Source organism: Fundulus heteroclitus, chromosome 22, assembly GCF_011125445.2.
Source record: "Fundulus heteroclitus isolate FHET01 chromosome 22, MU-UCD_Fhet_4.1, whole genome shotgun sequence".
Lineage (NCBI taxonomy): Eukaryota > Metazoa > Chordata > Actinopteri > Cyprinodontiformes > Fundulidae > Fundulus > Fundulus heteroclitus.
The window spans coordinates 29322245-29339224 of record NC_046382.1 but is presented as its reverse complement, the minus strand read 5'-3'; the positions used below and the strand labels follow the sequence as shown (position 1 = coordinate 29339224).

At 42.3% G+C, this 16980-nt stretch overlaps 1 protein-coding gene across 3 annotated transcripts; it reads right to left on the bottom strand.

The window, feature by feature from the left end:
• Positions 1 to 2652: 2652 nt before the first annotated feature.
• LOC105927325 (monocarboxylate transporter 9) lies at positions 2653 to 10847 on the bottom strand. Of its 3 annotated transcripts, none has more exons than XM_012864026.3 (6): positions 10499 to 10847; positions 8832 to 9089; positions 7287 to 7430; positions 5510 to 5605; positions 4289 to 5158; positions 2653 to 4173 (listed from the first exon to the last, which is right to left on the bottom strand). In XM_012864026.3, the coding sequence occupies exons 2-6, from the start codon at positions 9028 to 9030 to the stop codon at positions 3989 to 3991; spliced, it is 1494 nt and encodes a 497-aa protein (XP_012719480.2). In that variant the 5' UTR covers positions 9031 to 9089; positions 10499 to 10847; the 3' UTR covers positions 2653 to 3988. The 3 variants fall into 3 exon arrangements, with proteins under 3 accessions (XP_012719480.2, XP_012719479.2, XP_012719478.2); XM_012864025.3 differs by lacking the exon at positions 10499 to 10847 and adding an exon at positions 9893 to 10376; XM_012864024.3 differs by lacking the exon at positions 10499 to 10847 and adding an exon at positions 9232 to 9520.
• Between the last annotated feature and the right edge of the window lie 6133 nt (positions 10848 to 16980).

The following is a 16980-nucleotide window of genomic DNA, read 5'->3' as shown; positions in this document are numbered from 1 at the left end:
AGCAGAGACACAACAAGACAGACAAAAAAGCACAGAAGCACACATTGATCTAGTAATCTGTTCTACATTAGATGGTAGTAGCAGGTGATCTGTCTTCCCTGGATGATGTCACAGCTAACAGTATGCCAGACCAGGTGTACCTACTATGAAGAACAAAGAGAGCAAAAAGTTTAAAGCTGAAATGACAACAGTCATTTTAATGTAATGCAATGCAAAACTGGAGAACAGTAGACTGGAGAACAGTAGAAATCAGTAGAGTGAGAAAAATACGCCCTGATGTCCTCCAGTAGCCTAAGCCTATATTAAGGCAGCAGATTAAACCGAAACTGGTCCACTCGTCTGTAACGAGGAGTTGTTAGGGTTGTTATTGGCCTGGTTTAAAGGAGCAATGTTTTGATCAACCATATGATGGTGAGTTCATATGGGTGACCTCAGTTCTCATTAATGGCTTTAACAACCGCCCATTACTAAGGGGTGGACCTGTTTCGGTTGAATTTGCATGTTATCTAAGCCATTACAAGGCCTTTGTTAGGCAGTAATATAAAGCTTGTTACTCCACATTACTCCAGACTTCCTGGAGAGGAAGCGAAATGTCTTCAACTACGGAAAACAAGTCCAGTCGCTTTGTTTTTTACTTCTTTTTTTTTCTTTTTTTGAATGACCATGACCTGGATGACTAAGAATCTTCACCAGCTTAAAATGAAAAATAACAAAAGAGTGCTGCTTTATGAAACATTTTCCAAAGAAACCCCTGCAGGACATTCCATACATTTCTTGCCTCAAATTTCTAGATTCAGCAGATTACAGAAACAATTTCTTCAGATTTCACAGATCATTAAATTGAATTATGGTTGTGGAAGGCTGCAGTACTCCATAGTTTATTTTGTTTTAATTTGTTGTTGCTTTTTTCCTTCTTTTTTATTATTTTATTTATTTGTATCTAGACTAACGCAGATCAGGTCTGTTTTTAAATCTACTGTACGTACAGCATTTAGACCTGGAAATTTTCTGTGTTTGGAAAAATTCAGAAAAATAGGATTTCCAATGGGATTGCTTGGAGTATAAATCAGGCGGTTTAGGAGCATGAGGTTCAGTTTAACACCTTGATTTCATGGTTAGAGGTCAAAGGGCTGTGATAGCATTCGTTTTGAACTTTGAATCAATTAAAGGGAAAAAAGCCCAAATTATGATGTGGGAAATCATGGACAGGCGATGTAATTTAAATGTAAGACAATGTTGTGTATTTTTCAGATATGTACCTTTATCTTTTAGTTGATGACATAAGCACTACAGTCTCAACACGCAAACAATTGTCTGTACTTATATTTATTCTATTCCACATTTGTCTATAAAATCATAACATCAAATTCCATATTTTTTAGACCACAGAGCAGTTCTGTATGTACGGCAAAATAAAAAGCTAGTTTTACCAGTACATCTATCTAAACATCTGCATAGAAATGACACAATTAAATACAATGACTATGGTAGGACAAGGAACCTTTTTCTTGCTCAGTACCTAAAAAAGTTCTAAACTATATATTTAAAGCTGGGCTGTCTTCCACAAATACTCAATTGGTCTTGTAATATTCCAGAGAATGTTTTGTTTTGTTTCTTTCACATTTTCTTTTGTTCTTAAATCATTGTTCTAAAATCTTTCTTTTTTTAAATTCTCACTGAGCATTTAAACTACCTGGATATGTAATGAATTCTGAATTAGTTGGAAATTAATACTCAATTTTCTTCTTTTTTTCCCCTTTTTACAAATAAATTACATAGCAGCAAAAGCAAAGCTTGTATGGGATAGAGCAAAAAATGTGCAAGTAAGTGTTCCGGTTACTGAAACTTTAGGCCAACATGTAAAAGGTTGTATGATGCAGAATAATACATTGTACAGGACCCTGAACCCACCATCCCAAGTGAAAAAATATGGCAGTGATGGCAGCATCATGCTGTGGGGAGGCTTTCCTTCATTAGGAACAAGAAAACTGCTCAGAGATTAGGGTAACTCCAGAAGTTAACCTGTTACGGGTAGCAAAAGACTCAAGACTGGAGGTCCACCTTCCAGCAGAACAGAAAAAAAACATACAGCCAGATATAAAATGAAAGAGCTCAGATCAAAGGATATTCCTGTGTTATAATGGCCCAGTCAAAGTCCAGGATTGAGAATATGCGATAAACTTGAAAATTACAGTTAAAATAACTGATGCTCTCAGCACAGTCTCAGTGCGATTCAACAAAGCTTGGTATATGTTGCAAAGAAGAATGGGCAAAAAGTTATATCTAGAAGTGCAAAGCTATCACATAAAACTCAAATAACATACACTGAAGTCTGTGGTTGTAATGTGACAAAATAGGAAGCAGTCCAAAGGGTAGGACGATTGCGGCAAAGCAGTATCTATAAAGTGTGATAGCCCTTCATTTTTAAAAGGTTCAAGTGGATTTTGCTACTGTAGACTACTATCGCAAAGGGACTGATATAGGACTTTTTGGACACTATCAGACCCTAAATACTATTTGCATGCTTTAAGCTAGCATGTTGCTCAGTGTGTGTGTGTGTGTGTGTGTGATAAAAAAGTATGGAAATATTAGATCTTATTGTGTCTGTTAAGAATTCACAACAACTGCATCATAAACATCAATACACAGCGGTACTAATCAAAACATCTTTATTGGCACATTTTAAATAAAACAAAGGAACTGAAAGGCTGACATAAATATTACAGTGACGAAATAATAAAAAAAAAAACAGAGGCTACAACATACAGTCAAATGGCTACAGTACCTCATCTGCATCCTCTATGAACAAACTAATGCTAAATACTAATGTCCCAGATTTTCTCTCAGACCTGAAACTGGAGCTACAAAAAAACAAACAAACAAAAAACATCTGTAGTGGTTTACTTAACAGTATTCACACAGTTTGAAAAGCTGTTACAGTTGAAATCAAAATCAATAACCACCTTGATAACAATTTTAGGCAGCTCTATGGCCAGTTTTGTGCATATAAAAGTCACTAGCACATAGGGCTTTGGAAACTAGGGCTAATACAAAGACATACCACATAAGCGAACTTGTGTGTGCGTGACACACGCAAAAACAAACAAAAAACATACAAAGACACAGAAGGCGATGGAAAAGGACCAGAGAGGTCTGTGAGGTCCCATGATAAACACGTGCAGCACAGAGTCGGCATGCTGCAGAAATGCCGTGACACACAGCCTTTTCACCCATTATGTTTCAGAGTTAGCTGTCGGACCCAGAAGCACGAGGTACGCTGAGTTCAAGTTATCGTAAAACATTAAAAACTCAACTAAATTGATGCTCGTAAATATTAAACGTTCATGACAAAGCAAGGCCTATGCATTGATTCAACAGGCATGATGTGATGACAGGCATTGGCTAACTTGGATGCTTTGGTAACACAGAGTGAAGCGATTGCTTTACTGACACCAAAATACAAAATCAAATGCTACTCTTCAAGAGTATCCAAAGAGGGTTCCAGCCTACATACAATATCCCAGCCATCTACTATAAAATGGATGGATATATGTGCGTTTTGACAACAGGTTTTTACTTTGTTACACTTGGTGGTTTTCAGGAGGATTTTCCTGATCTGATTGGTTGCACGATTTCATGTTTTCAGAGCTACAGAGAAGACGAAAAACTGAACTGTCTTCAGATTAAAAAAAGAAAAGAAGAAAGCCTGGATTGTTACTGACATTGTTCTGTCAACCTCGTAAAATGAGGTAATAATAAGAAAAACAGTCATTAAAAGGCTTTAGAGTCAACACTTCAAAAATATCTGTTGTCAGCGGGTTGAACCTGAGAACCTGGTGTATTGAAATCGGGCAGCAGAAATAAAGAAGACATCCCAGCATATTCAGAGAAAAAGAAAAAAAATCCTCTAGGAGATTTTCTTTTGGGCATACTTCGGGAACAGTCATGGAGCAGCAGGTGCCGTGATGTTCATAGATAGTGCTTAAATTCAGGCTACTGAGGCCACTTTGTCACAAGTGCAGGTGTATTGGACTTCGGGTTTGTCATTGTCCAAGGGCTTCCTGTTCCAGCAGGGAAGGCTGAGTATGAAGAGGATAAAAGCTCCCAACAGCACACAGCTCCCGCTAAAGTAGAACGCCAAGTCGTATGACTGCGTCCAGTCGAAAAACCACCCTGGGAAGTGACATGAAGAAACAGCATGGTCAGACACCAGACAAGCAAGGTCCTACAACTAACGACACGTGACAAGGTAGGATGCTTAAAACGTAGATAAAAGCAACCTTCTTACCTACAACAGGGGGTCCGAGCATGACCCCAAATCCCCCGAAGAACATGAGGATGCCGTGGGCTTGTGTCAGTCTGTCCAAGCCAACGATCTTAGTGGTGATGTAAGAAGTGAGCGACCAGTTTCCAGAGAAGAAACCCAGGATAGCAGTCAGGATCTGCAGTCCAACGTAAGTTTTGGTGACGGGGATAAGGAGCAGCGACAGGCCTCCTGCAAACATGGTGAAGGCGTACAGATAGATGCCGTTGATCCATTTGACGTCCACCAGGATGCCCAGGGCTAGCTTGCCTATGCAAGTGGAAATAGCTCCTATTGACACAAGGGGAAAGACGCTGACTTCTTCAATGAGTCCCTCACTCTGTGCCACGTCCTCGATAAAGAGGACCGGCGGGAACGCGCCCAAGCTGAACAGGAAGATGGCAATGCAGAAGGCGACCATCTCTTGGTCCTGCAGGATCTCGTACAATGACTGCATGTACTTGGAGTAAGCCTTCTGCTTTTTCTTGATTGCCTTGACGATGGCCAGCCCACCCAGGGATCCCTCTTTCTTCTCTGTCTGAATGGACAAGTCCTTGGCATCGATGGTGATGAGCAACTCCTTGAGCGGTTTCTCCGGAGTGGCTGTCGCAGAGCCCACCGCAATCTTGAGGTCATCGAACGGCGGCTTCACGAAGAGCTGCTCCTCTGTGCTTCGCTCGAGGGCGGCCTTTTGTTTGAGGTAGTACCCCGGCAGGTTGAGGGGCCTCATGAAGCCAGAGCACGCCATGAGATTCAGCGCTATGGCTCCGATGATGAGCAGGCAGCCGTCCAGGCCGTAGAGGACAATCAGCTCGGTCTGAGCGGTGGCGTAGATGAACGCGCCCACGCTGGTGCCTGCACGAGGGGAGAGCAGAAGGATTCAATGTCGGTGTAAACTAAGCCCACGGAACTTAATAAAGTCACAGTGTGTCACGAAACAAAGATGCTCCGTCTTTTGCGCAGTTCTAGCATAGAAACCCGAAAGAGTTCCTGATCAATTAGCAGGGATGTATCAATTCCCAGTCAAGCCACACCTATGGTCAACAGGTCGGGCCACCCGTCTAGTTAACACACCTCTCTGACTTAACTAATCTACATATGTTTACCTGAACTGTGTAAGGCTCCCAGCAGCTCAAACATTAAAGACGTGAGCATGGAGAACAGGAAGGCACCCAGAGATCTCAGGGCAGAGGAAGGCGGGAGTACCTGTGGTGACAATGCCGAGGGCGAGGCCGCGTCTCTCGTCAAAGTACTGACAGGTGATTGTCAAGGTGGCTGCGTAGACAAGACCGCAACCCAGGCCTAGGAAGAGAGAAAGAAGATAGCCTGCATGAAAAGGGGTAACATTATTGCACTATGTCTGTCCTATGTTGTAGAGATACATATTCGATTTCAAAGGGCAATCTGCGTCGCGAGACTTACGCAACACACTTAGGAAAACATGCAACATGGTGAGCAGTAAACAAGCTGCATATGCTTGTTCAGCAACGGAGGGTTATCCGAGGGCATCTCCAAAAATAAATTGCTCTTTAAATATGCATACCCTCCCTGGTCAGTGCACTCCTGTATCAAAAGTAGCATGGGAGGTGAGAGGGTTCTCCAGGATTAAGACACAGGTGGCAGCTGGGCTTGTGCATAACAGCAAAAGCCCAAATGGGAATTATTGCTAACTCCTTAGTTCGTATCTTTCTGTCAACAGTGGTCAGTAATGGTCAAACAAATGGAGCAATGGTTAACGGTACATCCTTCCATCATATCTGGTCCATTGGTATTCATTAACTAGTAATTAAGGCTGATGTTACATAATGGTTTGACTCGGCATTCGCATGCTTGTTTTTCGGAGATTATGCAACGTGTTGCTAGATTTGCATAGGCTGGAACAGACCACATATTTTATTGCCACGAGATAAGGTCCTAATAGCTACCTCAACGTGCTGGTTAGGCTCAGTAGTGGGTTCGCGTTTAGTTGCACTCGGAATACATTTCTGCTTCAGAAGGATGCTGCTCAAGCCAAAAGTGGAGAATATCCCCTCTGTGACCAGGCTATTTACCATAAACAAAAGCTAATAGCAATTTTTGCCTCTGAAATGGTTATATTCATAGATTAAAGGAACATGAACTGACACAGCAGCTGTACATGTGAATATGTGCATGAGAGATTTAAAGGTATACTATGCAACCGGGGTTGATTTTCCAGCGAGGCTCCCCCCAGAGGGCGAAAGTAAAAGTGCACTGTCATAAAGATGCTCAGCTGTTCTGGCTTCTCCGTCAAGCCAGGCGCGGTTGTTTTGAGCTTAGCAGACAGGCGAACGCAACAAAAAGTTGAAAAAACGGCAGTACAAACAATGACCAACACAGTCATTGTTTGTACTGCCGACTCTCGCGGTCTTGCACGAGACTTCTGAGCCTGTGTGTGCGGGCCGAGGGCTCCTGCAATTGCAAGTACGGTATTTCCCCCACAGACCACCAGGGCGGCCGAGAAAACCTTTGTTCGGCCTGAAATGACTCATTTAATCATCCAAAACGTTATGGAACACCTTAATTAACTGAAAAATGTTGCATAGTATGCCTTTAATCAGATAAAGTTCAACTAAACGGTTACTGCGGCTTTTTAAAACGCACGGCAGTCATATTGGATCCTGAGGTTGGGGTTGGTAAGAAACAATTGGCCTTTTTGTTTCATTTTAAAACTTGGAATTTTTGAAATCTTTACTTGAGAAAGGCAGAAACTACAGCCGCAGACCGAAAGCGGCCGGTCTTACTTAAATGCATTGTTTCACAATTTGGCAAAAAAACAACTCAACCTGAAAAAGGCTCTAATAACATCTCGCCAAAATGGAGAGGCTTGGAAAACAGCTTTCGGGGAGGTGGGAATATTTATTAAAGGGTCTGAGGAAATCCACGGGAATTTGATCTGCTGACCGACGCCGTCTCTAAAAGGAACAACAACAAAAAAATGCAGGTAAAGTAAGTGTTTCCTCACCAACGACAATCCCATAGGAGAATATGAGGAACTGGACGTTTGGAGCAAAGGCGCTGAGCATCAGGCCGCCTGCCACCATGACGCCACTGAAGATGGTCACAGGACGCGCGCCGAAGTTGTCTACGCAGGCACTGCAGATGGGACCTGAGGGCAAGATAGAGAAAGAAAGGCAGAGAGAGAGAGAGAGAGAGAGAGAGAGAGAGAGAGAGGGAGAGAGTCAGAGGGAAAGCTCAGTGTGATGGGAGCTAAAAATATCAAGCCGAGGAGGGACAGGGAAGATGTATACTGCTGCGTCATGTTCTTCGTAGCAGAGCGTCTGAGAAGAGCAATGCCCCGCTGCCTCTTGCCATCTACTGCCTCATCATGTTACGTTAGACCTGTTGTTACATTCTATTAAAGGATTTATTTAATTAGCTGCTTTTGAATGTTAACTCTTGGGCAACACCTCTAGACGCCTCTGGGTGAAACCTAACAAACGGGGGTTTCTTCACTGATCTAAATACACCCGTACCCTGAGGCTGGGTAACTCGCGCGGCCTCATGCAGACCTTAAATAATCAGATTTTTCTGAGAGCCCGGTACTGACATGCTTTCCCTGCTGTTGTCCAGGAGGAACTGCAGCGCTCGTAGCTCGCTGACAGCCAGGGCACATGTCTGGGTCTTGCCCGGGCCTGAAGCCAGACCTGTTCCCGTTCGGATTCGCCCCCACGCTCTCCTGTGAGACAGTCAGCCAGAAGCCAGGCTGAGAGGCGAGCTCAGCCTGACAGGGCAACGTCAGATAAGGTCACAAGTCTACCACTGCTCTTGTTTGTCAGCATTCCAGGAGAATAAACTTCTACACCGTTCCAGAGGGCTAACTTTTTTTTCTTTTTTTTCTACAGCATTTTTAAGACACTCTTTTTGTCAAAATCCCCTGGATCCACATGCTTCCTCCTTATCTGTGTCTTCCTCCGTCTCCCCTTTTCCTCTCTCAGCATCTCAGCGGCTGGCTCAGGAGCTAAATGATCCTCCCACGCTCCCAGCAATGGATGGCAGGCGCTCGCTTTGCTCTCTGGGAAAAATCAATGAGCCCTGCTACGCCGCTCTGAGAGCCGCAAAGTGCTCGTCGTCATGATGCAACTTCGTCCGTCTGTTGACTGATCACCGTTGTATACGCGGCGTGCTGTGTTCCTGGACCGCAGCGTAATTGCTCCCTACGCTGCACCCATCAGACAGACTTTGAGCGCGCATCGTGCCGCCTCTTTTATCGCTGTGTGAGTGATTACGACTGGGGAGGAGATGGCTGAGGAACAGGTGTGAAGGCGAAAGGCTTCTTTACTTTAGACCTCACATTCCTGCAAGTTGCTTACAATCTACAAATGTTTTTTTTTATAATAACCTTGCTAAGTGGCAAGAGATTAGACTTGTTTTTTTTTGTTCTTAATTTGAATGTATTTGGGGAGGATTAATAAAGTAATAACTATTTAATTGGGAAATAACGAATAGGATATTAACTGGAAGAACTACAGGCGGGGGTTATGAGACGGCTGCTGTGTTTGCTACTCACTCGCTATTAATCCCACTCCTCCCACCAGAGAGCCCACCCAGGCCGTCATGCCCTTGCCCTCCTGGTAGGTGTGCAGCCACTCCGGGTACAGGACGCCCACGGACTGGGGTGATCCAAAGGCCAGGAACTGGGCCATGAAGGACGCGGCGACGATGGCCCATCCCCAGCCTCCATCCAGGACTTTAGCGGACGAAGTCATGGTGCTGATGTTACGGCGGCCCACTGGGATCTGTTACAGCTTTTACTGAGGAGAAGTTCCTGAAATAAAATGTAAAAGAAAGAAAAAGAGGGAAAAGAACAAATACATTATTCATGTTGCCAGCAAGGCACGTTTTTTTTTTTTTGTTGTTTTTTTTTTTTTTAAGCATGACCTGCAACATTTTCCCAACTCTTAACTTACTCCTAGCCTCGATGTAAGGAGGGCTGCTGCAACACCTGGCCTGGGCAGCGTGGTCACCTGCGTGAGGTCCTCGGCTCGATGTGACTGCAGCCTCCTCACAGCCAAGCTGCCCTATTTGTTGCTCTCTGTCTAACCACACCTCGTGGGAGGAGGGGAATGAGGCTGATCTGCCCTGGCTACCTCTGTGACCTGTCTTTTCCATGATTCCTCTCTGATAGGAGAGCCTCGTCCTGACGTGGATCATATGCTGTACATTCTATTAATTATTTGCAGCCAGTTCTACATTGATACGCCACTGCAGCATAATAACTCCCCCCCCCCCTTCCCTCCACCCGCATTACATGTTATTCACAATCCAGATATGAGAGTAAAAGTTGTTGCAGTAAGCGCTTTGGAGATTAGATGAGTCTGCTCGCAAGGCATCAAAACAAACCCGCTGGTTTGGCTTTTTTTTCTTTCTTTTTTTTCTTTTTTTTTTAAGCATGTTAGTGCTTGTTCACTGATATCGCATGAGGAAAATCAAGATGCCATAAGTCGATATGTACAGAAAACATTTGTTATTATTTTTTTATTATTATTCAAAATAACGCTTACGCTACCTGGGCCGAAACACAGCAAGTAGATATAATGTTATCTAGTTATAAACAAATGCGCCACTCACCTCAGCATCTACAGCAGCAAACAGCGCCTGCGGAGCTGCGCGCTCTGCGGGAACTTTTCATGCCCAGAAAAATCTCTCCCTCTGACAGTCTTTGCAAAAGATCAGCCGCAAAAACAGCATCGCACACGGATGTTTTTCTTTTCTGTCTTTTTTTTTTTTTTTTTTTTTTTTTGCGTTATGAGATATGCGTGTGAATGGGGGGGGACCGCTCGGCAGCAACAGTGCTCATTGTGCGCTGGCTTTTTCTCTCTCCTCTTTTTTTTTATACTGCTTTGTAGCCGGTGACAAACCGGTTCAAAGCTGTTCTTGCTGGTCCAGCGGCAGCTCGAGCGCGCAGCCACGAGAGAAGAGGAAGCGCGGCTTCCTCCCTGCGCGTCTGAAGCGCAGCGCGCGGCACACAGGCGCGCGGTGTCTCTCCGCGAGCGGAGATGAGTCGGCCGCTTTCGGTCTGCGGCTCTAGTTTCTGCCTTTCTCAAGCTACTTTACTTCGGCATAAAACGAATAAACAGGATAAAGAAAGAAAAAAAGAAAGAGCCCAGACACGAGCGCGCTCACGCACAATGAAACCGACATACAAAACCACTCCTTTCTTTTCTTTTTTTTTACCTGCAAAGTTCACTCAGCCGTGGGAGACCCTGTTTCTTTCTTTTTCTTTTAAGGATGCGCCCTTTCAAATGGATGAGAAAAGTTATTGATGAGAACCTGCATGCTTATGCGTGGAGCTGAAAGTTGCCGCTCCAGAGACGAGAGCTTGTTGTGAGAGTGAGCTCCTTCCCTCCAGCCACATTGTTAATATTGCCATCAGTCCAGTCTGAACCGGTTGATGGATGGCAGGAGCGCCGCCACACAGCAGCAGCAGCGGGGCGCGCTACCTAGGGTTATCCCTGCAGTAAAAGCCGCCCTTTACGGGAAACAACGCAGAAAACTCCCTCCTGGTCTCTTATATGAAACAGAAGACAAAATTATAATGCCGAGAACAACGCTGTTGAAGGATAAAATGCGACTCAAGATTAGGCTGGAACACGTGGGTAAAGCCCACCATAAATAGCCCGATCAGGTGAGCGGTGGCTCCAGGGGAAATATTTAGTGTCAGGTTTATCTGGTGGCAGATGATGGGCTGGTTATGAGAAAACCACATGTCAATTATATAATTCTTTATATATAATTATATAAAGAGAAGATGAAAACCCCTCACAGTAGCTTAGAGTTATTTTTATTTTGTCCATAACCCTTGAACTTTGTCGCACGTCGTCACAATCACAGCGACAAACGTCCATGCATTTTTTTGGGATGATGTGTGATGAGGTGAGGTCACCATAAAGTGTCACAATATAGGCCTAGTTGCAGGCACGGGCACAGAGACTTTTGGGGGCAGGTGCTCAAGCCAAAACAAGGGCACCATTCTCCAAATGTATTCATAAAGAAAGAAAAACAGTAGGATATAATAAACTTACATAGGCTATTTTTTGTGAACACAATCAAAACATGTCTAATTAAATAAAATAACTCAAATTATGTTGGATAAATAAATGACTACCAGGCAAAAACAGACAGAACAGGGCTTTGTTGTCCATGCTTTATCATAACCAAACCATAAATGAAATATTCTAAATGACAACTTATCAAAACTTTGCTCTGAATAACCATTTACTAGTTGACATTTTTCCACAAAATGTTTCCGGTCATTCGTATTTTTTTCTCCCGTTTGGGTTTTGACATAAAAAAAATAAGATTTTAAATTAAACAGAACTAGTGAACTAGTCTAATTCGCAGAACGAGAGAGGAGGGTGATGTCCATTGTTAGTTTTCAGGATCATACATTGCAATTTCCATTCCATGTTGGTCACATTTGACCAAAGCACCTTCTTTCTCATACTGTATTTACTGCTTCCCTTAAATGGCTTGTGGCAAACCTCATGCAGGACTTTGTTCAACTTTCTTAAGAAAAAATTTTTCCTCTTGCCAACAGTCCATAAAGGCCAGATTTGTGAATGTCACGACCGATTGTTGCCCTGTTGACAACAATCTCTCACTCGAATGGTCGTGTTTACCTGATCATTGCTCTCCTTGTCCATGCAGCCTCTCGACTGGACAAGCATGCCCTGGTAGGTTTGTAGGTGAAAAGCTTTTTTAAGATTTGATTTGCAAAATAAAGTAAAAACTATTCTGTTTCTTCCACTCTGTGTTGTTCTTTTACATAAAATGTCAATGAAACGCAGTCAAGGGGCGTGTTCACGTTTACGGAGCACCGTCTCTTCCTGTTTCCTCCTTGCTGCTCGGGCGTGAGTGCGGATGGGGGAATTGCTTTGTCACGCCGGACAAGCATCGTAAAATGATATCACCCAAATTGATCGGCCCTGTTCTCAAAACCTCTAGTCAGACGCAGCGTAGAGCATGGTCAGCAGAATACGCTACAGGTAGGGATTGTAAATAAAAGCGATGAGAGTAAACAGCCCATAGAAATCAGGACATGAAAGATAAAAGGCCATAAAATGCCAGGGTATTTCAGAAGGGATGAAAGGAAACAAAAGAGCAAGTGGGTATCAAGGTAAAACTTTCCTGGATCTTTGATGCGTTTTTTTTTTTTTTTTCTCCCCCATAACTGAGGCCGTCTGTCAGGAAGGGTGTTAGTGAAAAGATTTAGCGTCCATAATCCCCAGTTAATTGTACTTTATACTGGAATTCAGCTGACAAGTGCCTCCAAAACCAGTTTCAACTAGATACCGTGCATGCAGGGGACATGGTGTAAAAATGCGGGGGAGTTTTCAGGGTGGTTCATTAACCGTTTGTGTTATAAATCCCAACGGCGTAAACATATCCTGTGGGTTTTTGCTTTAGGGCCGTGTGATCTTATTTACTCATCCCAGTTTCTCAAGTGAAGCAAGTTTTGAAGTGTGATATCTCAAAGCAGTTGCAGTTCAGTTTAATTAAAATATCACATGCGAAAAACAGTATGTGTGAAAACAGGTATGTATTAAAAATGACAGCTGACAAACTTGCTTTGCTCTTTGTAGATTTATATAGTCGCTGCTTTTTTGACAATAACTTTTAGCTTGATAAAACCGTGGGGTCTTTCTCGTAACTTTTACCAGTTTATGGTATTGAGGCTTTTATCTATGCAGAACTTTGTTCAACTTTCTTAAGCAACAGTTTTATAATTTGAATTTATCTTGTTCTCAGGCACCAATTCTTAAGTCATTTCAATCTTCCGTATGAAAAAAAAAAATTCCTCAATTACTATTCAGAAGCCTGTTACGTTAAAGTTAACGTAATTGAATTAAGTGTCTTGAACATGATAACCATTATTTTAAATCATCTAAGCTAAATTAAGTGTATATTTTACTGGTCAACTTATCTTCTCCATACGGACCTTTAAGCAACTTTAAAATAATTTCAATACAGCTCAACTTCATCTTAATTATAATCAAAATCAAAAACCAAAGCCATTGAAAAAAGGATAAAAGACAGACAAACAAGAGGCTTTTAAACCATAATAACATGGACGGAGAAGTTAGGGCTACAGCAGGGATGGCATATTCAAACAGAGGGAAGCTAGAGGGGAAAAGGTATGCACTAAAGCAGGGGTCACCAACCTTTTTAAAACTGAGAGCTACCTCATTAGTGTTGTGTCATACGAAGGGCTAACAGTACCAACCTTTGAACTAGAAGAGTCAGAGTTCACCATAACTTTATGTAAAATAAACATATTTTGCATGCTTTGTTACATTGTAATTTTTAAATCTATATAAATGCCAGCGTGAACACACAAGAAGTAACAGAATAAAAGCTTTAGATGCATCCCATTGGTGGATTGTGCTTTGTTAAGAACAGGCTCGTGGGAACCGTGTTGGTGACTTTTGCACTAAAGAAACTCAACTGCTAAACCTTGAGACTGTTTCCACAGACATTTCGAAATCAAGCCCAAGAAATACAGTCGAGGTTCCTCAAGGATCTATTTTAGGGTACCAAAAGATTTGGTATACAATTTCTTTAAAAAAAAAAAAAAATTAAACCTAATGTATAGAGTTTACAATCTAAATAATGTCATGTTTACGTTCAACACCATTTTTATTTTTAACATCACAGTTTAGATGCAGCCACGGTAAGGAAATTTAAAACGTAAATATAGTCACATGGGCTGGGCACTATGCATTCTGTGTATGTAAGCCGCCTAATCGAACTCTAGCATGAGAATTAAGTTGTTGAAGAGTAACAAAGACGTATCACCCCGCCAGACGCCCATTTGCAGTGCGATGAATCCACAGACCTCCCTGTAAACACGCACACGGATTTGTTTTTGTTCCAATCCAGGGAGGCTCCATGTTCCCATCAGTTCTACGCCAGCTGACGTGATATTCTGAGTATTTCTTTTTGTGACACCCGAGAAGCAGCAGCCTGCTGTTCTTTCCTGTGAGAGGTTGGATAGTTGTGCGCACAAAGAGCCCCCCCTCTATGATCTGAACTAAATCCATTTAGTTCAGGTGCCTGCTTCCAGAGAGCTGCAGAGGTGAAAAGGTGACTTCAGCACCCAACATGGCCACCTGAGCCTCCAGCCTAGATTCCTGCTTGGATAAGGTCGGGTTGCTGATATAACGCTGCGACGCAATAAGGAAACACAGGACACAGGATATAGCTTAACTTGTTTCAGAACACTCAGCAAGTCCTTGGAGGAAAAACATACTTATGTCACACCTAGAGTGCGGAGCATGTTTTGCTGCCGGTGGGTTTCAGCGGACAGCGTGTGTGAATCAGCTACAGTTACCAGTGACCTTAGGAAGCCTAATGTGTCTCTTTCTTGTACTTTTCTTCTCCCACATGCTGTTATTACACCCACATTAAACGGGTTTACCATGCTAAATGAGCCTGGATGACTGATTTACGGAAACCACTCCTCCAGCACCCAGCCAGTTAGAACCGGTTAAAACCATGCGGACAACATGAAAAGACGCTGGCACAGAGGGAAAGACTTGGCCGAGCCGTAGGGAAGAAGACATCACATGATTTGGTTAAGAATAGATTAATTTTGAAAGGTAACAGACTCCGTATATATTGCACGGGTTTTTGTTCAGCAGTGCGCAACGGAAAGCCGGTCTGCTAGCCCTTACAGGCACCAGTTCTCAAGGAAATAAGAGGTTTGAATAAATCTGACGGTAGATTTGGGTCACATGACATGTGACCATGAGAGCTTTCATGTACCACATGATTTCTGCGATCACTTTAGTTCAGCTCACTGAGCAAGCTGGTAATAATCACAGGTATGTTTATCATTGACTAATGATGACAAACTAAAAAGGCAGAGCAAAGTTGGCACAATGAGAACCTACAGTACTTACGTATTTACAATATCATTAAATTTATTTTTCCCCCTCAATAGTTTGTTTCAGGGAAACTCGTATTAAATTAATTTCTACTGAAAAGTAGTTTTGGTGATAATACCTTATTGCTGGTGAAACCAAAAACTGTCTCAAGTGATTAGAATTGCATAAAAAATAAAACAGTAAAATCATATTTAAAGACAAAACGATTATGTTATGGCCAACACTATGGCCAACAATCATGGGGAAGTTTTCATAGATACCCAAAAGGTCATTGCTAAAATAAATAAAATAAATTGGCTGTTCAGAGCATTTTATCCAAACATATTAGTGGAATGACAAACTGTGATAGAACAAGGTGCACAAGCAACAGGGAAATGTCAGCCTTAAAGGGATTGTGAAACAAAGCCTATTCAAAGGTTTGAGGAAGATTGATAAGGTGCAGACTCCAGCAGGAGTCGGCGCTTTAAGAGCCGCAGGGCGTATCCAGAAAGCTACAAGTAATCACCAGAGAAGGTCTGAAGTGTTTTACCACAATAAAGCACTGGATCTCAGTGATACAAAGCCCTCTTATTAAATAAAAGTTAGATTTGCATTTCATTTTGGAATCAATGTCTGGAGGACGAAATAAGCGCCACTGAACGCACGTGGCCTGAGGTCCAGTGTAGTTACTGGAGTCAGTGGGCCAACACCAGCAGAGACTTCTGAAGTCCACAGACACAGCTGCCTAACAGGGAAATTTAGTGCATTTCACGATTCGCTCTATCGACAAGCTTTATGGAGAATTTTACATTTTCCGGCAAAACTTCTGACCTGTTCACAGTGCCAAACGTACCAATACCTGCTTTAATGGCCATGGCTTCCCTGTGCCTGAGTTGGGAATCTGTCGAGTAGGGCCAGATCAGGGGACCACAATAAAGCAATCAGCCTCATCACCTCCATGCCATGGCACAATGATGCAGTAAACCACGCAAAAGGCACTACGGCATAATATTAAGTCCATAAAGCACAAAACTGGACACAGTTCTAAGGTAGAGCAACATTTCTGCTTTAAATAATCTTTTTTTTTTATTGTGTGTATTGAAATTTGCTGACAAACTGAATGCCTGGTTTTCATTAGCTCCAAACAATCATTAGTGCTAATCATCAATTTAAAACTCTTTAAATATAGTCACTGTTTTCTGCATTTTCTAATGTTACGTTACCATGGAATTTAGCAAGACAATATTATTCCAGCTGGTATCAAAAATATGCAACTATCCTGTTTTTAGGTTTATGGTTTTATGGAAAAACATTTATGGTGAGTAAATCAACTCAAGAGATAAGCCTTTTGTTTTGACATCCAATCATTCTAGGACACAGTCCAAAGAAATGTTAACGCATCTCAGCAGTGGAGATAAAAATTTGAAAGAGGATGAAACAAAATCCAAGAGGGATGTGTGAATGAATATTCAAATTTAAAATGAAACTAAATGTAATTTAGACCTAGTATAGAAAACCTGGGCACACCGGAGTCGTTTTGAGGCTTTTAATCACAGTTTTAAATTGATTATCTTTTAATGCCCTGCAGAAAACCTCAAACAAATCACCACCCCTTGATTTTAATAAGACAAAAAAAAAAAAATGTAATGTTACTGAACCCATGACACTAGGGCCTAAATGTACTCACCTGCTTTAAAGCGCTGGACATTCATCTGGACTAGATGTATGAAAGGCTATCAGCTGCAGCAACTCTCGTCAAAAGTATTATTTTTGTACAATTATCACGGTTGG

What these genes read in the sequence shown, in the direction of transcription:
- LOC105927325 (XM_012864026.3), bottom strand. Translation starts at nt 9,030, where the DNA reads ATGACTTCGTCCGCTAAAGTCCTGGATGGAGGCTGGGGATGGGCCATC. An exon ending in AGGAGTGGGATTAATAGCGA is followed by an intron (nt 7,431 to 8,831) that starts GTGAGTAGCAAA and finishes TCTTGCCCTCAG; the next exon opens with GTCCCATCTGCAGTGCCTGC. An exon ending in CCTCGGCATTGTCACCACAG is followed by an intron (nt 5,159 to 5,509) that starts GTACTCCCGCCT and finishes CCCCTCGTGCAG; the next exon opens with GCACCAGCGTGGGCGCGTTC.